A 21,594-nucleotide genomic window follows, 5' to 3' on the forward strand; every position below is an offset into this window, starting at 1 on the left:
CTGTCTTTATTTGCTTATTTGGAGTATGGTTGACAATGGTGGAGATGAAAAATAATATAGATGCATTCACTTATGTGTAGATTACTTCTGGGTCAGGCACGCACTTCTGTACATTCTCTGGAGACTGAGCTTTGTTCAGTTATTTCCAAAGTGACTTCATTTTGACTTTTTCCTTCCCTCCCTGCAGGAAGAGTTATGCTTGAAGGCCAAAAAAAGATGTGAATGAAATATATCCAATTCTGTCTTAATACTTTTTAAAGTATATTTTTATAACTGAAATATAAATATTATATATTTTAGAATTTGCGGTGAAAGTTCCTTATTTCTAAAATGATTGATAGCGTTAAAGGAAAGAAAAGAAATTAGATTAAAAATAGAGGAATGTTTTTACACGAGCTGGTTTCACATTGTTAACATCTTACACACTTGGTTCGTGGTGGTGATTCTCAGTGTAGAGGAGTACAGTGATTTTGCAGGTCCTAGTTTTAAGGAATTATGCTGTGTAGGGAGGAGAAATGTGCCTTGTTCATTGTTTCTGGTTTTGAGACAGGAGTTTTACGTTATAGCCCAGCTGGCCTTGCGTTTGTTGAGCTTAGCTTTTCTCCTGCTGGAGTTGTAGCCATGCCACTCTGCCTGGCAAGTCCCTTCTCTTGTAGTTTCTTCCTCTGACTGCACCCACTATGAGGAGAGAAAACCAGTGCCACTGACACATAGCAGTAAGAACACCGCAGTGTTCTCCAAATACAGTGAACATGACAAATGCTCGCTCTAAGAAATAGCCTTTTCCACGTACAAAATAAAACCTATACATGGCAAATAATAAAACATAATGGAATATATTTTGAGTCAAATGAAATAATTTTCTTGGTGTATTACAGAGGGAGCAACTGATTTGATGCAACAGTGACTTTACTGACATGATTCTGATTTTTTAAAGAGAACGTGGAAAAAGTTTCAAAATTGATGAACAAGTTTTGTTGTTTTACCAAATGCTGTATTGGCTCGACAGTGGAGCAGGTTGTTTTGTTGTGCTTTATGTTAACTTTCTTACCCTTGCCACCCTATTCATTTAAAACACTTGCCTCCTGTGCTTTTCGCTGTTGTTAAAGCCATTGTCTTGCCATTATCAGCACCAGTGCCATGATAATTAACTTTCTGTTGTCAACATTTTCTTGCCTGGGTTTTGGGGATTCAGATCAGGAAAGTCCAGCATGATCTGGTGAAGTGCTTCTAAAGCTGTTGCTGTAACCTAGATGTTTCGTGTGTTTCTTAGCATTTGAAGAGGGCCTGTAAAGAAATAGGACACTAATGTTAGGAAAACATCTTCCTTCCTTCCTTCCTTCCTTCCTTCCTTCCTATTTCATTTATTGTGCACTGGTGTTTTACCTGCATGTATGTATGTATGTCTGTGTGAGGGCATCAGATTTCCAGAAACTGGAGTTATAGATAGCTGTGAGCCACCATGTGGGTGATGAGAATCAAAGCCAGGTCCTCTTAACCGCCAAACCACCTCTCCAGCCCCAGGAAAACATTTCTTAAGAAAAGGACATTTTAAATAATTTCTGAAGGTTTTCCTTTATAAATGCTTTTAGCCTTTTTATTTGATAGGCAATGGGTAAGTTCCACTTTTGGCCCACCTTTAGAATTGTGGATTACCAGACATAATTAGACCTTCATTTTTGTATACTAGCGTGAAATTGCATCTATACATATGCTGTGTTAATGTCTTCTTGTTTCTCTAGGTCAGCCGGCCAGTATTCTGGCAGGCAGCCATAGTGAAGGACTGTTGCAGATAGCTTCAGGGCCTCAGCCAGGACAGCAGCAGAATGGATTTACTGGTCAGCCAGCTACTTACCATCATAGTATGTACATGCTTTTTAAAATCTTTTAAGTAGTTGAGAAAAAAACTAGGCAGCCTTTATAAAAGCATATTAATGCATATGGGCCTTAATTTTTAGACAGCACTACCACCTGGACTGGAAGTAGGACTGCACCATACACACCTAATTTGCCTCACCACCAAAACGGCCATCTTCAGCACCACCCGCCTATGCCGCCCCATCCTGGACATTACTGTAAGCTCTTGTTTTCATTGTAAGCAGGGCCTTTTTCTTTTCTAGTTAGGACTTTAATTTCTATTTTCTTAAAAAATGGTTTTACATCTTTTATTCATCTTACAATTTAATTTCATTAAACTGTTAAGTGTTTTTACTTTTTCAGTATTTGTTTGTAAAGAGTTCCTTTAAATGGTTCTCACACATTTGTTTTGCACTGATGTTCGCTGAGTACATTCATTTGTCTGTGCTGATGGTTCATCAACACCACATCGATTTCATTCGTTTGTTCGCTTTATATGTGGTTTTAGGTCTTGAGTGTTATCGCCCACAGTCAACTGGAGCCCTTGAGTACTATGATCTCAAGGTTTCCCTCACCATAGAATCAATGCAGTAGATGCTGTAGATCATAGGTGTTGAGCAGTGCTCCATATAGTTGTGATTAGGAGGGGACACTACAAACAGTCCAGTTTCAGGCAGAATGGGAACATTGTTCATTTGATTTTAAAATCGTGAGTATAGGGATGAAGGGCAAAAATCAGGGATATATATCTTTCATAAATATAAAATCCCTTTTCCTCATTTTATGATCAATAGTACCAAAAACACTAGAAAAGTACAAAAGGCATAAATAATAAAACTGCTTAAAATCTTATGTAACCTAGACATAGTCACTTCTAGTATTACTTCCTTCCAGTCATATAAATGGTGTGTGTGTTTGTGTGTATGATATGTATTTTTGGGGAAGGGTCATGCTATATGCATATTGTTATGTATCAGTTACACTACTGTCTTTCCAAGTGCTCAGAGAATCTGTTTTCTAATGGACCAGTACATAGGGTATTGGGTTTGCTCTATGATTGCTGGTCACTTACTTAAACTTATTAAGCCTCAAGGGCTGTAATTTTATTTGCTTAAAACAACATTATAAGAAGTGAATTTAGTATTTCTGTAAGGGTTTTAGCACAATGTATTAACTAGTAAACTTTCAGTTATAGCTATTGGAACATCACATAAATGTCCCTAATTTACTAAATAAAAGCACTTATTTTTAGAATAGATTAGCAATTTAAATCATTATACATTGCATTATAAATTATACTAATATGTGAATTGAATAATTAATTTATAACCTGCATTAAGTATTGCATATGTGACTTTATAAATTGTTAAATAGCGTGTGTCAGATAGCACTTAAATTGTTAGCTTATTAGTATCACAAAAAAAATTTAGGAAATAAGCTTTTAAATTCTTGGGCATGGCATAAACTTGATCTAAGCCAGTCTTAAGACTTATAATATTTATATTTAAAGTTTTTTTTAAAAGTTTTGGCATTGGGAAACTTTTAATAAGTAAAATGGGATTTTCATTATATTTTCTTTAGGGCCAGTTCACAATGAGCTTGCATTCCAGCCTCCCATTTCCAATCATCCTGGTAAGTATATTTCAGTATTGATTCCCTGTATGTAGATTTTTATTATGATAATTGGAACATGTATGCCAGTGATTATTTTACGGGTAACTGACCTCATAGTGTAATATTTGTTATGACTTAATCAGAAATTTAAGAGTAGCTGATAGTCACACATAGACTATATTTAATTCATTTTAACTGTCTGAAAGAAAAGTAAAAACTGTTTTGAAATCAGATACTAAGTACAGAATTCCAGGTTTTAGCATTGCAGCAGAATGAAACTAAGCTTAAGTAGAATAGTATCAGACCTATCGCTTAAAAACCAGGGAAGAGGCTAGTGAGATGGCTTAGTGGGTGAAGTGGCTTGCTGCCAGGTTTGATGAGACAGTTTGATCTCTTGGACCATGTGGTAGGAGAGACTGACTTCCATGAGTTGTTCTCTGACCTCCACATACATGTTATGTCGTGTGTGTGTGAAGGGGGGGGAGAGAGGGAGGGAGGGAGAGTACTAAATTTAATTAAAAGGTCAGAGAAGAATCTTAAATAGATGTTAAAACCAAAAGTAATTGTAAAGAACTGTTTTATAAGAGAGATGCAGATCAGCTGGGTGGTAGTGGCGCACACCTTTAATTTTAGCACTTGGGAGGCAGAGGCAGGCAGATCTCTGTGTGTTTGAGGCCAGCCTGGTCTACAGAGTGAGTGCCAGGACAGGTTCCAAAGCCACACAGAGAAACCATGTCTTGGAAAACAAACCAACAACAAAAAAAGAAAGATGCAGATCCTGACCGAAATTTAGAAAATACTGTGTTAAATTATAGATGCAGGAAAACAGAAACCCCCTGAAAACTTGAGATGCCAAAGCACCTCTGTAACACAGACAATAGGAGCAAGAGCTTTCTCTAATTCTGACTTTATAACTGATTTTCTTCACTTCAGCTGTACTTATATTCAGATCTAGGAATTCTCAAGTCCTTTATATAAGACCATGTAGTAGTTATTCTCTTGATTTACATATGTTTTTTGTATATTATTTGCAAATATGGCATCATTTTACATAAGAGACTGAGCGTCTACAGATTTTGATGTCTGATGGCTCTTTTGGAACCACCCTTTTTGGACATAGGACAGCTGTTTGTTTTCGGTAAAGTCATAAAAAAATAGCTACAATCACCCTTAACTATAGTTAAAGGATAGGTCATAGAGTTGTTTAAGTGGGTTCTTGTTACTTATGTTGATTGCAGATTTTTTTCCTACGTGCCTAAAAGTAATTGGGTAGATGATCTGTGTGCATACAGCTTTTCTCATACTTTATAATTAATAAATAATAATTCCTAGATCAAGAGAGAGAATGACTTTATTGACACCATAACAGCGCCAGTCTTAAGATGCTCATTAATGTATATGTAATTCTTAATGAGCATTTTGCTGTAATACATTTCATATTTGGACACATTGTATCAAGATCTTAATTTATGTTTGGAATTGCAAGAATGAGAACTTCTGCTGACTCTGAGGCAGCATTCTTGAGAGTCAGTACTTGTTTTAAATCCCTTTAGTGTTTGTGTGGCTTAGTAGAGCTGGTCTGCAGGAATAAGGATGGTCTGATTCTGAAGAAAAACTAGGTGAGGTGGTGGTGCTTCACACCTTTCATCCCAGTACTGGGGAGGCAGAGGCCGCTGGATTCTGAGTTTGAAAAGGTCAGCCTGGTCCACTGAGTGAGCTCCAGGACAGCCAGGGCTACACAGAGAAATCCTGTCTTGGGGGGAAAAAGAAGAAAGGAAGAAAGTACGGATGGACAGATGAACTTATTATTGAATGGAATGTATAGTGAGAATAGATATGGCAGTCAGCTACCATCTAGACTTGATTTAGGTTCAGCAATTGCCTTTGACCTCTTGATAAATTTGCTTCCATCTTCTCACAGTAGAATGGATGATGAGACTGAATTGCCCCTAGTGTTTAGAGAATAGTATTGATTACATGAGGATGCATCTGTAGCAGCCTGTATTGACATTGATTCCTGTCTTTCAATAGAATACAGATGTGTCTTAATGGTGAATGCATCCTAAAAGGGTTTTTGTGTTTTTTTTTTATTGGTTTTGGGTTTTTTTTTATTTTATTTTGTTTTGTTTTGGTTTTGGTTTTTGTCCAGTTGGTTGTAGGAGGAAAAGATTAATTCTGCACTTTTACTTTTAGTGGTTAGAACTCAGGTCTTGCTTGATGATTGATATGGGAGGGCCCAGCTCACTGTGGGCAGTGCCACCCCTGGGTTGGTGGTCGTGGGTGCTCTAAGAGGAGCAAGCCAGTTGGCAGTGTTCCTCTGTGATCTCTGCTTCAGTTCTCAACGTAAGTTCTGCCTTAACTTCCCTCAGTGATGGATTATGACTTGACACTTGTAAGATGAAATACATCCTTTTTTCCCCCAAGTTGTTTTTGGTTGTGTGTTTTCATAGCAATAGAAATTCCAAGAGAAAGGTAAACAAAGATGTAACTTATCAAGAGGCAAGAAACAATTGAGACCATGCTAGAGTCATGCACCTCACTCTCCCTTCCTAAATGTAGTTTAAGCATGTCTGTGCCCCATACCTAGTGCTGGCCATACTGAATTACAGTAACCAGCTTACACGTCTGCTTTCCTAATTGAACAGATAGAAAAGAAATCAGTTAAATATTCTTCTCCCTCTAGCTCCCGCTGTCCAGAAAGTTACTATTTAGACCAGAGTAGCCTCAAACTCAAGAGTTGCAGTGTGATGTCTGGGTTATTAAGCAGGTGGGGACTTACTGGTAGGGAAGTAATGAAAGGTTTAGTGCATTGCGGATATTTCAATTGGTAATAATAAAAGTACATTTTTTCTTGAACATGGAAACTGAAAGGAACCCTTTTTTTCTTTTTTTGAGTTGACTTGCCTATAATGAAGCTTTAGCCTTCCATAGAAACTGGGAAATACATTGTACTTGGAAATATCACCCCCAGCATTATATTCATTTGTAACAAAGTTTTCATTCCCTACTCAAAGATCTTGTAAGGGCTACTAGTTTTTATTACTGTCAGAAAATTGGGTAATTTAAAAATTGCTCAGTCTTAGCTTCAGTCAGTAACTGCTGCTTGTTTGCTGATTATTACTGTTCATGATATATGATATCTCCATTAAAGAGTTTCACTTATGGGGGCTGGAGAGATGGTTCAGCAGTTGAGATCTGCTTTGACTCCCAGCACCCATGTTGCAGCTCTCAGCCATCTGTAACTGCAGTGCTGGGGGTCTGTCATACTGTTCTGGCTTCTTTGTGCTCTACACATGTGATACACATACATACATGCAGACACATATACTCACAAAATGCAAATAAATAAATCTTTTTTTAAAAAAGATTTTTACTATAGAAAATAACTTCACCGGCAGACAGTGGTGGCACACACCTTCAATTCCAGTTCTAAGAAGACAAGGCAGACAGATCTCTGAGAAACTCTGTCTCGAAAAATCAAAAGAAAATCCACAAATATTTCAAAACTGGTGTTTAAGCAATCATTTAGGTATAATTTTATAAACAAACATATTTAAAGAATTATATTTGCAGTGAATTTATTGGATTGATGTTTCAAAGTTTTTAAACATTTTTGAGTTAATCTATTCTTTTTTCTTTTTTTAAGACACGGTGTCTCTGTATAGTCTAGGTTGGCCTAGAACTCACTGTGTAATCCATGCTGGCCTCATTCACATTCTTCCTATGTTAGCTCCCTGAATGTTGGCGTTATGGGCATGCCTGTGTGTGCCTGACTAACTCCTCATTGGAAAGTGCTCTTTTGCTTGACAGGTTTTTGCCCAGCAATTAGGTACCTTTATATATTAGCTACTTCTCTTATCGCTATAGCAAAATACCTCTTTTTTTTTTTTTAAAGCAACTTAAGGGAGAAAGGGTTTATTCTGACTCACAGGTGAGAATATAGCTTACCACTGCAGAGTATTGGGTGACTAATCTCTTTATTAACTGCTGCTGCCACTTGTCTGTAGGTTCAAGCTAACATTGTTGCAATTGCATGTTTTCATATTTTCCTACTCTGCTTTTTGTGCTTCCTGTACACCTGGATGAGAGCTGTGAGCAGTAAATATTATGCAGATTACATATTCTGTTTGGAGACTTCGTCCACCCAGCACATTACCCCATTACTTTTAAGCTTGGTCTCGCTAAACTTTGCAGAACACAGGCATAATCCAGGTAGTGTCTAGACAAGCTATAATATGGAATGACCTCTACCCAGTTTTGGAAAGAGTGCCTGGCCTCCACTGTCTACATTTCTCTTGGCATTCTGCTTGCCCAAACGCATACCAGAATGACCCCTTAAGCTCTTATTTACATTGTTCTAGTGCTTTTCTAGGTCAGAGTTTCAAACTTCTGCAGTCCTGTTAGTTCCAGAGGCTTAAGAACCACACAGTCAAATGTATCACAGCAGTGACCCTGTGTTTCTGTTTTACTTGTTGCTATGAGAGAATATGTGTGACATGAGAAGGGAAGGAGGTACAGTTTGTCACATTTGGGATGTTATTGTGTGGCAGAGGGGTTAGGAGTGGGTTGCATTGCATCTGCAGTCAGGAACCACAGTACCTGTGCTCTGCTTTCTTATTTGTTCAGCCCAAAGTGGCCTTGGGTCTTCCTATTATACATGGTTAGCCCGATTCAGACTGTCATAGACAGTCCCAGAGCTTTGTCTCTTGGGTGATTGTAGATCCTGTGTACAGTTAGTATTAGCCATCATAGTCCTGTAAAGTGTTGTTTTTCTTTTTCATTTTCTTTGGTTTTAATTAAAATTTTCTTTTTTCGTTTGGTTTTTTGAGACAGAGTTTCTCTATATAGCTCCAGCTGTCCTGGAACTCACTATGTAGATCAGGCTGGCCTTGAACTCATAGATTCACCTGCCTTCACCTCCTGAGTGCTGGGATTAAAGGTGTGTGTCCACCACTCCTGGCTCAATTAAAATTTTCTTTTGAGAATTTCATTTATGAGTACTCTTATTTACATCATTTTTTTTTAAGTTTTAAGTGTTAATACTTCATTTTTCTGATGGAACTTGAAGTCTGGGCTGGTTTTTGTCGTTCTAAGTATTGTTTCAGAGTGCAGAAAGTTTTGATTCAGATTATACATAATTCATAACACATTGTAATGTAGATAAGTCTGCAGACAAAACTCTTACTCCCTAATCTCTCAGAAGTTCTTCCTCTGGGGCCAGTATAGGACTTTCATTCAGGTCTTGAGTTTTCAGACAGAATGTCCTTCAAATTTGTAAACTGACGTGTTCCTTCCAGTCACCTTCTTTTCCATAGCGTTCCTCCTCCACCCCATCCTCCACTCCCTCTCTTCCTTCTCCTCTTATTCTGATTACCTTTGCAGTGTTGTCATGACCTGGGCTCCATGTTCATTTGTTTGCTCATTTGCCCACTTGAGGAACCTCTGTGAATGGTTTTGTTTGCTGCTTTGCATACAGTGCCAAGAAAATTCCCTAGATGCTCGCATATATCTATTAAATAAATTGTGAAGGAAAAGCCAAGCAGATTACATGTATACAAACTTTCTTTAATAATGCAAACAAAATCAGAAATAATTCTCTGTATTTGCAGTCCAAACCAAGTATTGTTTCTTCTCCTAGCCCCACCCCTGCTCGTCATTTAAAATAATAGTTTTAAATGAATATATTGTACTAGTTCACTAAAATGACTTCTAAAAATGGGATATGTGTACATTGGGCAAATGACCTTTGATTTTTGAGACACAATTACGAATCTGTATAAAACAGCTCTGCAAAGTTCTTATGTATGAGCAGGAGTATGTCGACTGATTTAGGTGCTTTCTCCTAATTAGGGGTCTGTAAAAACATACTATAGACTATGTTTTAGGATTAGTGTACTTGTCAAAAACGAAGTTCAGACAACAGAACATATGTGCAATCAAATGAACTATCATGATAGAAAAGTTTGTTTTAGAATGTGCTTGTTTGCTTCCCTCCCTCCCTTGCCTCCTCTCGTGCATGCACGATCTCTCTCTCTCTCTCTCTCTCTCTCTCTCTCTCTCTCTCTCTCTCCTTTCAGTCTGTAGACCAAACTTGTCTTGAACTCACAGAGATCTGCCTCCCGAGTGCTGGGATTAAAGGTGTGTGTCATTACCGCCCAGCTAGATCTGATTTCTTGTGTTCTTTAATTTTAGTTGATTTGGTCCTTGGAGTATCAAGGTGTAAGTACTAGCTACAGATAAAATATGAAATCACTATTTTTCAAGTGTATTACATTATTTTAATCCAATTCTTTTATGTGCTTCTCTAACTCCTCTTTCCTTCATCTTTGTCTAGGTTTATTTTTGTGGATGAAAGTACCTTCTCCCCCTCTAATATCTTGGCAGCATGGATGAGTGTTCTTTTTCATTTATTTTCTATAGCTCCTGAGTATTGGTGTTCCATTGCTTACTTTGAAATGGATGTTCAGGTAGGAGAGACATTTAAGGTCCCTTCAAGCTGCCCTATTGTAACTGTGGATGGATATGTGGATCCTTCTGGAGGAGACCGCTTTTGCTTGGGTCAGCTCTCCAATGTCCACAGGACAGAAGCTATTGAGAGAGCAAGGTACGTTTAAAGAGTAAAAATAATTAAATAGTGCATTATCTTTTCTTCAAGATTATTATTTTTCTATGTATGAGTTAAAAATAATGGAATAAAGGTCATTCTAAATATTCAGAACTTGTAAGCATTCCACTTTAATTGTAGGTGTTTACTAAATTTAAAGTTATAAATAACAGCAAGGTTTTTTATATTTTTATTATTTCTGTCTGTACTATCCCCTTCAGTAGCCATTAGCCACATGTGGCTTTTGAAAACTTAAAATATGGTTCATGTGATTGATAGCTGGATTTTAAGTGTATTTTAAATAGCTGTGTGTTGTGGCTGTTGATTTGGGCAGTGTAGCACATAAGCCTCAGTTTCCTTATAAAAATAGAAATTTTATGAGGCTGGAGTGATGGCTCAGCCATTAAAAGTGTTTGTTATTCTTCCAGAGGACTGGAGTTCAGTTCCAAGCACCCACAACTGCTTTTAACTAGCTCCAAGGGATTTGATGATGACGGGGCACCAGATCTCAACACAGATGGTTGTGAGCCACCATATAGTTGCTGGGAATTGAACCAGGACCTCTGGAAGAGCAGGCAATGCTCTTAACCGCTGAGCCATCTCTCCAGCTCCCCACATACATCTTTTTAAAAAGTAAAGAATTTACCTTACTGAGTTGTGAGGGTTAAGTGAAATTTGTGTTAAGTGCTTCTGATATAGTAAGTACTGTATCTGTTTATATAGAGATTAATATATACGAAAAGGAAATACCAAAGATGCCTACAGTGGCAATATTTTGTGTATTGTATTATATTTTTTATTCTTGCTATGTACCTAAACTAAAACTTCCTGTACCTAAGATGAAATGTAATTGTGTCTTTCCTCCCTAAGGTTACACATAGGCAAAGGTGTGCAGTTGGAATGTAAAGGTGAAGGTGATGTTTGGGTCAGGTGCCTTAGTGACCATGCAGTCTTTGTGCAGAGTTACTACCTGGACAGAGAAGCTGGACGAGCACCTGGTGACGCTGTTCATAAGATCTACCCAAGTGCATATATAAAGGTCAGTTACATGTATATTTGAATATTTTAGACTTAAAACCCGCTTTGTTGAAGCCTGGAAATGGAGGTGTGAGGAATGGAAACCTGTTTTGGTCAGAGGTGGTGAGACAGTCTTGTCATGAGAACATTCAATAGAAGGATACAGGAGGATTATGAGCTCAAAGCCATTCTGGGCTGTATATATTGTGAATTTTGAATAAGCCTTGGCTGCATTATGATACCCTATCTCAAAAGCACCACTATAACAAAATATGCGTGTATTTTGAGTATAAAGCACATTTTCTGGAGATCTCTCCTTACTTTATTAAATTTTGACATGGATAATTTCACAACAGTTGCATCATTATATAGTTTGCTCATAGAAAACTCCATTAGAAATTTATTTGTATTTGTAACCTTTACTACAAGGAATTTTCATAGTTCATTTGTGTTGCTCTTTGTTTTTGTTTTGAGGCAGGGTCTCATGCAGCCCAGGCTGGACTTATACCTGTTAACTGGTCTCTTGTAGCCCAGGCTGGCCTTACACTTGTTAAGTAGCCAAAGTTGGTTTTGAACTGATAATTATCTTCCCTCTGCCCTGCCCTTCCCTGAGTCCCAGGATTACAAACATAAAACACTACATCCAGTGTAAATGGGATGCTAGATCGCACAGGGCTTTATCTGATCTGTTAGTGGCATTGGATTTATATGATTTATGCTTCATTTCGTTTGGTTGACAAATTTGTTTTGAAAGAATTACTTTTTAAATCTATGTATCTATCTGTGTGTCTATGTATCTATGTATGTATGTATGTATCATCTATCTATCTTTCTATCTATGGTCTTAGTTTGGATTTCTATTGCATGGTGAAGAGACACCATGACCATGGCAACTCTTATTAATTAATTGGGTGGCTTACAGTTTTCATAGGTTCAGTCCCTTATCATCATGGTTTATGACATTCAGGCAGACAGGGTGATGGAGAAGGAACTGAGAGTTCTGCATATTAATTTTTAGGCAACAGGAAAGTGTCACTTGATCATGGGAGACCTTAAAGCCCACTCTACAGTGATGCACTTCCTCTGACAAAGCCACACCTCCTAATATTCCGGCTCCCTATGAGCTTATGGGGCCAGTTATAGTCTAATAACCACTTTTCCTGTCATTACTTTTCCCTATAGGGCAATTTTGCCTGTCACTGGAATCCACATTTTAAAACCAGATTTTATAAATAGGAGGTAGGGAGACTTTTTCTTTTGGGGAAATTGAGTTTTTATCTCTGGGTATTCACAGGATTAAATTCCATTGGCTTCATTTCTTTGATACCTCTGCTTTGGGCAGTATTTGCATTTAAGGGCATATCTGAACTGATTGTCAGACTATTTGTATGGTTCATTGGCAGATGCCTAGTTGTGTCCCTGAGAGTTTTGACTGTTGTCCCTTTTCATACTGCAAATAGCCAGATTCTGTCTTTTACCCTCTTACAATCTTGGCTGAGAGAGTTTTGTCTTCAGTTTCAGCTGTCTGCTGTGAGGTTCTCTCTCTCTCTTTCCCTCTCTCCTTTCCTTTCTTCCTTCTCCCTCCTTCCTTTCCTCCCTTCCTCCCTCTCTCTTTTTTTTCAATGAGCTGTAGAAAACAACTTGTGGGACAGAATATTAGGCACTAAAACAACATCCTACTTTGTCCTCTTAGTTGTCTAAGTTATTACTATCATCATCAACATTGAGACAGGCTATACCAGAACTCACTACGTAGGCGAGGCTGGCCTCAAACTACAGAGATCCACCTGCCTCTGCCTCCTGAGTGCTGAGATTAAAGATGTGTGCCACCACACCTGGCAAGAATTCTTTCTTTTTAGCAACTATTTTATGCTCCTCAGAATAATCTTATTAGATGGGTATAAATAAATCTTAAATTGAACTACTGATATTTTCTTATTTGCTAATTCATTTGGCAGCAGTGCTGTTGCCTAGTTAGATTGTCCCCAGGGATGTTGTTTCTAGAGTGAACCCTATGTAGATAATGTGAGCCCCTGGAAGAAGTGCCTGCACACTGAGAAACACACATAGAGAGACACTTCCCTTTGAATTAAAACAAGGTAAACAAATATTAGTGTTTTTGGGTTCTGTATCCCATATTGGCCTTGAATTTGCTATGTAACAATAGATGGCCTTGAACTCCTCATCATCCTGCTTCTACATTGTGGGCTCTGGGATACAGGCTTGCTCCACTACACCTTACTTTTAAAATTTAAATGAAGCAAGTTTTTTTTTTTATGCGGTCTTGTTTTTTCACTTTTAAGGAGGGGACTTTTTTTATTCTTTATTTTATTTTATATGTGTGTATGAGTGCCTGCGTGTATGTGTTCCTGGTGTCTGCAAAGGTCAGAAGAGGGAGGGCATCAGATACCCTGGAACTGGAGTACAGGGGATTGGGATGTGCCATGAGGTGTTCTGTGAGAGCAGTATGTGCTCTTAGCCGTGGAGCCATCTCTCCAGTCATCTTCCTTTTACCTCCAGAAGTGTAGGGTCTGTTATATTTTGTGTTTTAGTCCTGGGAATTCTGGTTTTCAACAGCTTTATTGAGATAAGTGTAATTCATATGTCATACAAATCATCCATTTTAAGTATTCAGTTCAGTAATTTTTAGTGTATTCACAGAATTATATAGTCATCACCAAACCATTTTAGAATATTCTAGAAAGAAGACCCATATTTTTTAGAATATGCTAATTATATGTAATAATGTATTTAACTGTGACATTTTCATACATATAGGTGATCTGTTTTCATCTTTTTAGATGTGACATAGTTTAGGATTAGTTTACAGAAGCATATGTTCCTTAACAGTGGCTATATCATTGAAAAAATATCTCAACAAGCATTAACTTTGTAAAACTGAGGCCCCATGAGCCCCTTTTCTCCCTCCTCAATGCAGGTGATTGCAGCTCTTGTGGGTTTATCAGCCATGTCAGTGCTCAAAAGGTAGCCTTCCTCATCACTTCCTCCTTTTTCTCACATTGTTCCCTGATGACTGGAGAAGGTAATATAGATGTCCAGTTATGAATAGCATCTAGTACTCACTTAATTCTCAGCACTTTGATCAGTTATGGGTCTCTGTGGTTGCCACTGATTACTGCTAAAAGCTTTTCTGAATGAAGCTGACGGCAGCATCTAATGTGTAGGTGTAAATGTGGGTGTTTAGAAGGCAGTTTGATGGGCATCATGTCCATTTAGAAAACAGCAGTGGTTTCCCCGCTAGGGCCTCTGCCTTCCCCAGCTGCTGGATCTTGTTCAGGTTTATAGAACCAGCCGTGAATTCCCCTGTGGAGCTTGTCTCAAACATAGTGAGAAAGTGGTTGGTTACTTCCATAACCAGCTTGCCACTGTTACAGCAATAGGTATGTCTTGCCTGTGTGGTCAGTCTTGTGTCAGCAGTATTGTACTCAGAGTAACAGTGTTGATGACAGTTCTCCTCCAGTTGCCCGCCAGGCATCTTCTAACACAGAGCTCCTGGCCCAATTCTAGCTTGATTTCACTGTCCTGTGACCAAGGCATGCATTGTCTCCAGGGTAGGTCTTACCTACCATCCAAGAACCACCAGATTTTAAAGTAACTTCTACTTTTGAAAGATCTGTGTGCTGGTCATTTCTATGTCAATGTGATACAAGCTAGAGTCATCCTTTTAATTAAGGGAACCTCAGTTGAGAAAAGGCCTTCATAAGATCAGACTGTAGAGCAAGCCTGTAGGGTCTTTTCTTAATTAGTGATTGATGTGGGGTAGAGTCAGCCCACTGGGGTGATACCATCCCTTGGCTGGCAGTCCTGGATTCTCAAAGCAGGCTGAGCAAGCGGGAGGAGCAAGCCAGTAAGCAGCGCCCTTCATGGTCTCTAAATCAGCTCCTGCCTCCACGTTCCTTCCCTGCTTGTGTTCTTGCCCTCATTGTTTTTGATAATGAACTGTTATATGGAACCGTGAGTGAAATAAACCTTTTCTTCCCAAGTTGCTTTGGTCATGGTGTTTCATCACAGCAATAGTAACCCTGGCTAGGACAATCTGCTAGACCATTTTACGAAAACCATATATTCCGACTAGAGTGTGTGTGAGTGAAGGTTCCAATTTGCCTATTTTTCATCAGCACTAGTGGGTCTGAAGTGAAATCCCATAGCAGTTCTGTTAGCATTTCTGATACTGAATCAATTTGATTTTGAACATATACATATTGGGGCAAAGAAGCAGGAGATGCTTTTAAAACTAAAAGCTGTTTATATGGAGGTAGATTGAAAGTGTTATGTACCCATTAAGCTTAATTTATTCCCATCATCTGCTTATTGTTTTTAAGATTTATTTATTATATACACAATATTCTGCCTGCATGTATCCCTGTGGGCCAGAAGAGGGCACCAGATCTCATTACAGATGGTTGTGAGCCACCATGTGGTTGCTGGGAATTGAACTCAGGACCTCTGGAAGAGCAGCCAGTGCTCTTATCCTCTGGGCCATCTCGCCAGCCCCCTGCTTATTTATTATTATTTTTTATGTGTAAGTGTTTTGCCAACATATGTATGTATGTTACATGTATGCCTAGTACTTGCAGAGGTCAGAAGAGGGTGTTGAGTCACCTGGAAATGGGCTTGCAGGTGGTTGTTAGCTTACCATGTGTTGTGGAGGTTTCTGTCCCACCATGTCCAACAGCCATTCAGTCCCAAAGAAACACAGAGGTCTACATGAATTATAAGCTGGTTGGCCTATTAGCTCAGGCTTCTTATTAACTCTTATAACTTACATTAACCCATAATTCTTGTCTGTGTTAGCCACGTGGCTTGGTACCTTTTATCCGTGAGGCATTCTCGTCTTGCTTCCGCCGTGTCTGTAGACGGAACCTTTTTCCTCTTCCCAGAATTCTCCTGTTCTAGTTGCCCCGCTTATACTTCCTGCATTTTATTAAACCAATACAAGTGACAAATCTTTACAGGGTACAAGACCATTGTCCCACAGCAATCATGTGGGTACTGGGACTCATACCTTAGTCCTCTGCATGAATTACAAGTGTTCTTAAGCACTGCACCATTTTCCAGCCCCATATTGTGATCTTTAGCTTTAGGTCAGGTAACTTAATAAATCCTTTGTACAGTTTTAATATTCAAGCATTGTACATACTATACCACTGTGTGTTCGCCTTCCAGGCTGATGTTAATTCAATTAAGCCTTAGGAAAAAAAATCAAATTTTGGTTCTTGATTGAAAGATAATATACTAAAGCAATGTTATGTTCACATGTGTTGTATAATGAGTTTGTAATCAAGAGTAACTACAGAAAACATGATAATAAATAAATGAAAGTATGATTAAGTTGTTCATTAGCTTAGGAGTGATGGGTCAGAAATACTTTTTTGGATCTATGCTAAAAGGAGTATTTACAACCTTTGGTTCCTTTGGATTGCTTCTATCAACAACTTAGATGATTCTGAATGGAAGATGGTACCATTTCAACAGTAGCACTTATTTTACCATTCACTAAGAGAGACCTGCTGTGTGTATAGTCAGCCATTTACTGTGTGAAGCCAGTAAGCGACACAATAAATGTTGTATAGCTCGACTGGAAATTTTGTTTTCCAGTCTTAGTATTGTAGTTACATGAATGATCTACTGGAAAAGGTTTGATGAAGTTTGGTGCATCATATATATCCTCAGAATCACGTCATCATTTTTCATTTTTGGGGTTTCTTGACATATATGCCACTAGTGTACTATGCATTCAGTTGTGTATTTGATACTCTATAACATAATTGTACTGTCCCCATATGTGAAGATTATTTGGTTGATTTTCATGATTCATGATGGGCAGGGAGGAATGTTAAGCATTTTTTTTTAATTCTATGTTTAGATAATAAGATTACGTATGGGCTAGGCATGGTGCTGTATACCTTTAGTCCAGCTCTTGGGAGGCAGAGACAGGAAGGGCTCTGAATTCTAGGCTAGCCTACATAGTGATTTCCAGGCTAGCCAGGAATATATAGTGAAACCTCCCTCAAACACACCCCCCCAAAAGGATTATGTATATTATACCTGATTAGTGATGGTTTTTTAAAAAGTGATTGTATATAGGTAATATAAAACATAAAACTATGAAATTCCTATAAGGTATGAGGATTAAACCTAGATAACTTTAGCAAAACATCAAAGTCTTGATTTATAAAAACAGTTGGTAATTTGTGCTTCATTAAAACTAGTTTATAGGGGGAGGGAAATGGGAGGCAGTGGCGGGGAGGAGGCAGAAATCTTTAATAAATAAATAAAAAAACAAAAATAACTAAAAAAAAAACCAAATTAGTTTATAGGGTAGGGATTAGGAAAATGGCTCAGTTGGCAAAGTACTTTCTCCACAGGCTTTAGGATCTCCGGTCAGATCCCCACTACCTGTGTAGAAGCCAAGTGTGGCAGTGTGGGCCTGTAACCCTAACATTGTTAGGGCAGGTAGGTCGATAGCTCCAGGCTCAGTGAGACCCTGTTTCAAAAAGTAAGGTAGAGATTTTGGTGTGGTGGTGCACGACTTTAATCTCAGCACTTGGGAGGCAGAGGCAGGTGGATCTCTGTGAATTTGAGGCCAGCCTGGTCTATAAAAGCGAGTCCCAGGACAGCTAAGGACTACGCAGAGAAATCCTGTCTTGAAAAACAAAACAAAACAAAAGACACTTTGTACAGAGCTATTGAGATGGGAAAGGGTTCTGCCATATGCTGGACTGTGCTAGACAATACCTTCTAAAGGTCAAACCCAGTAGAAAAGTTGAGTGTCTAAGAAAACTGTTGGGAGCTGCAGAAAGTAGCTTTTCTGTTCTAGGCATTGAGGAATTCTGATCCCTAGGACTTGTCAAGTTCGTCTTTGAGTCTTTCAGGACTTTGTAGTTGACCAGTCTTCCTACTCATAGCCTCTCTAAGAGAAGGATGCTCTCGGTTTGTTTTCTGATGTGCCAGTTAAGAAATGTTCTGTTTCTTGTTTTTTTAGAAAATGGGTATCGAGTTAAGGAATAAGTAAATAGGATTATGGTTTGTTATTTGGAGAGATTGTATTATTGTTGTATGTCTTTATGGTTAGTGTTTAAATACCATGATTAAGACATTGTAAGTGTCAGAAAATTTATGGACTTGGTTTCATACCTATTATTACTGAGTAGAAAATTATGTACACTTTGATTTCTCTTGTTTTCAGTGATAGGGTAGCATGTACTTGGGTTATCTGCATTCCAAATTTAAAGAATTAGTTATGTTTTAAATAGGAGTCAAGTTACACAGTTCAGAAGCTAAAGTGATCCAGTATATAGCCTTGTTTCTGCCTCTCCTGCCCTTCTCACAGCCTAGTACTCTTTCTGTGGACTCTCCCACAGCTTACTAAAATGCCAAGAGAATTTTGGGAAGTAAAATTTAAAATGTAGTTGTTTTTCTCAGATAATGAGGTGATTTGTTACCCATAAGTGTTTGATTATTGAAATCACATTCCAGTCCTTACATAAAAAAGGGGATAAAGTGTCCTTTGCTTTACAGAAGATTCTCAGTTTCAGGAGGTCCCATTTATTCAATGTTTCCCTTAATGTCTGTGCTGCTGGGGTTATACATAGGAAGCGATCTCCTGTGCCCATATGTTGTAGTGTACTTCCCACTTTCTCTTCTATCAGGTTCAGTGTGTTCAGATTGATATTGAGGTCTTTGATCCATTTGGACTTGAGTTTTGTGCATGGTGATAGATATGGGTCTATTTTCATTCTTCTACAGGTTGACATCCAGTTGTGCCAGCACCATTTGTTGAAGATGCTTTCTTTCTTCCATTGTATGCTTTTAGCTCCTTTATCAAAAATGAGGTGTTCATAGGTTTGTGGGTTAAAATCCGGGTCTTCTATACGATTCCATTGGTCGACTTCTCTGTTTTTATGCCAGTACCACACTGTTTTCATTACTGTAGCTCTGTAATAGAGTTTGAAGTCAGGGATGGTAATGCCTCCAGAAGTTCTGAAAAAGCATGGGATAAAACCAGACTCTTTGAACATGGCGGACAATGAGGGCTGATGAGAAGCCAAAGACAATGGCACTGGGTTTTGATCCTACTTCATGTTCTGGCTTTGTGGGAGCCTAGCCAGTATGGATGTTCACCTTCCTAGACCTGGATGGAGGGGGGAGGACCTTGGATTTTTCCACAGGGCAGGGAACCCTGACTGCTCTTCGGACTGGAGAGGGAGGGGGAGAGGAGTGGGGGGAGGGGGAGAAGAATGGGAGGAGGGGGAGGGAAATGGGAGGCTGGGAGGAGGCAGGAATTTCTTTTTTTTTTCTTTCAATAAAAAAAAAGATATACAAATTAAAAAAGGGGGGGGAATAAAGTGTCATTGGCCCTTCTTCTTTATGTCTGTCTTCTCTTTTTGATGAGAAATGACTTACCGGGTCTTTCTTAATTCCTCTTGAAAGGAAGATGACTACCGGGAAGGCTTAAAGCATGTTAAAGTAACATCTGTTAACAGCAAGCTGTATAGTTACCCTATGAAAGTATGTGGACTTAATATTCCTATTTTATGGTTAGGCTCTGAGGAGGTTAAGAACTTAGCACGTGTAACTCATTGGTGGACAAAACTGGCTCTTTAAAAATTTGTAAACATTTTCAAACATGAAAATAGAAACCATTTCCATGAATTTCCATATAACCATCACTTAACTATTATAAAAAAATTTCCTTCTCTGGAAGATTTGAAGAAAGCCTTAGTTTTATTACTATGTTCTGGGTTCTAAAGTATACTTTTAAAGATGTGGGTGAGAAGCCGGGAGAGAGGACTCCGTGGTTAAGAGTACTTGTTGATCTTCCAGAGGGCAAGGCTGGGTTCTGAGCACCCACATGAGGTGTCTCCCAACTACATGTAACTCTAGCTCCAGGGAATCAGACACCCTCTTTAGCTGTCTTGGGCATCTGCATACACATTGCATGCACCCAGACAGACACATACAGAAACACACACGCACTAAAGTAAATCGAAATATAACAACTAAACTATATCTGTTTTCCTATATAGCGACAATGCATCTGGGCAGAAAGGCAAAGCTATCCTCTCTAGCCTAAAGAAAACTCAATAGTTTCGCTCTGGAAGGATGGGCAGTTTCCTACTTGTTCATTTGATACAGAAAGCTCGGGACGCTGGCCCCTGTACACAGGTTCTTGTAGACAGTGCAGTGTACCTCTTGCTGGTCTCTACGCTGTACCGTCTGCCTAAAAACATTTAAAACTTTTCAAAAATCATTTTATGTGTTCGGGTGCTTTGTCTTCATGTTTGTCTTTGTACCACGTGATTGTCTGTAGCCCTTAGAGGGCATCCTATCCCTGGGACTGAAGACACATGGCTGTGAGCTGTCGTGTGGGTGCTGTCAAAACTGCGTACTTTGGAAAAGTCCTGAAATTGAAAAACTTCATAATTAACTCATTTCTTATAGGAGGCAAATGGAACTCTGAGTGTTAGTCTGTTACATGTTGGCTTTTGATGAATGTAATCTTGGGTGGTGCACTTACATATTAAACTCAGACTTCTGTTTTACAAAGGTCTTCGATCTGCGGCAGTGTCACCGGCAGATGCAGCAGCAGGCGGCGACTGCTCAAGCTGCAGCTGCTGCCCAGGCAGCCGCTGTGGCAGGAAACATCCCCGGTCCCGGGTCTGTAGGTGGAATAGCTCCAGCAATCAGTACGTATATTTTTCTGTCCAAAGTGTAATAGTGGCTTTTAATCTTGATTTACTCACTTGATCAATTGTGTAAATAATAATAGAAATTAAAATTTTTTACTGGGTTATAACAGGAATTTGTAAGAATCTTCACTTTGCTGGGTTAGGGTCCTATTGGCATTAGGCAATAAAGGGGGTGCCATTCTTCGGTCTCTCCTCTTTGGGTGATGCCTCATCCACCAGGGGATTAAATCACTGAGATCTTGACTTTGTGCTGTTGGGAACAGCTACCGCAGGTTCAGAACTGGATACCTTCATTGAGAAACAGTATGCTGAACACAGAGCTAAGGAAACTGCAGTGCCCTGCAGGAGTTGCCCAGCTCATTACAGACTCCTCCCATTAGGCTCATGGTAATATTGATAAATGCGGACTGACTACATGATTGTATGTTCTGACTGGAAAATTAGATACAGTCTGTTGTGACATATGTTCAGGAGTTTACAGTTTAGGTATATACAGTTTAGGTATATACAAGATACAGTCACTAATTCAATTAAAAAAGATTAGGGAGCCAAACATTTGCTAGTTTTAATGTTATAGACAGACATGTTCTGTTTCCTTAAGAATTCAGACTAGTATTGAATTTCTTATTTTTATCTATCTCCCCCCCCCATGTATAATCTCAAAACTGAGAGACAGACACAAGTCAACTGAGGGGTCTCAGTGGGACCAGGTACATGACTATCAGTCATGGCTTATTCTAGTGTGGCCACTTAGACACCGAGGTTCTTAGGACCATGGCATGCTCTGAC

The 21,594-nt window shown here is 38.8% G+C and overlaps 1 protein-coding gene across 2 annotated transcripts in view; it reads left to right on the top strand.

Moving 5' to 3' along the window:
- The window catches only part of Smad4 (SMAD family member 4), a 56,668-nt gene that overhangs the window by 28,953 nt on the left and 6,121 nt on the right, over nucleotides 1–21,594 (top strand). The window contains exons 6-11 of one of the 2 annotated variants that reach the window (XM_041639148.1): nucleotides 1,743–1,862; nucleotides 1,959–2,075; nucleotides 3,439–3,489; nucleotides 9,892–9,938; nucleotides 11,037–11,114; nucleotides 20,664–20,802. In XM_041639148.1, the coding sequence (XP_041495082.1) occupies nucleotides 1,743–1,862; nucleotides 1,959–2,075; nucleotides 3,439–3,489; nucleotides 9,892–9,938; nucleotides 11,037–11,114; nucleotides 20,664–20,802 (552 nt within the window). Of the gene's footprint in view, nucleotides 1–1,742; nucleotides 1,863–1,958; nucleotides 2,076–3,438; nucleotides 3,490–9,891; nucleotides 10,076–10,945; nucleotides 11,115–20,663; nucleotides 20,803–21,594 lie in introns of both variants that reach the window. The other variant, XM_041639147.1, reaches the window with a different exon arrangement.

This window comes from Microtus oregoni, unplaced genomic scaffold, assembly GCF_018167655.1.
Source record: "Microtus oregoni isolate MIOR12 unplaced genomic scaffold, Mior012 000057F_ref0000458, whole genome shotgun sequence".
Classification (NCBI taxonomy): Eukaryota; Metazoa; Chordata; class Mammalia; order Rodentia; family Cricetidae; genus Microtus; species Microtus oregoni.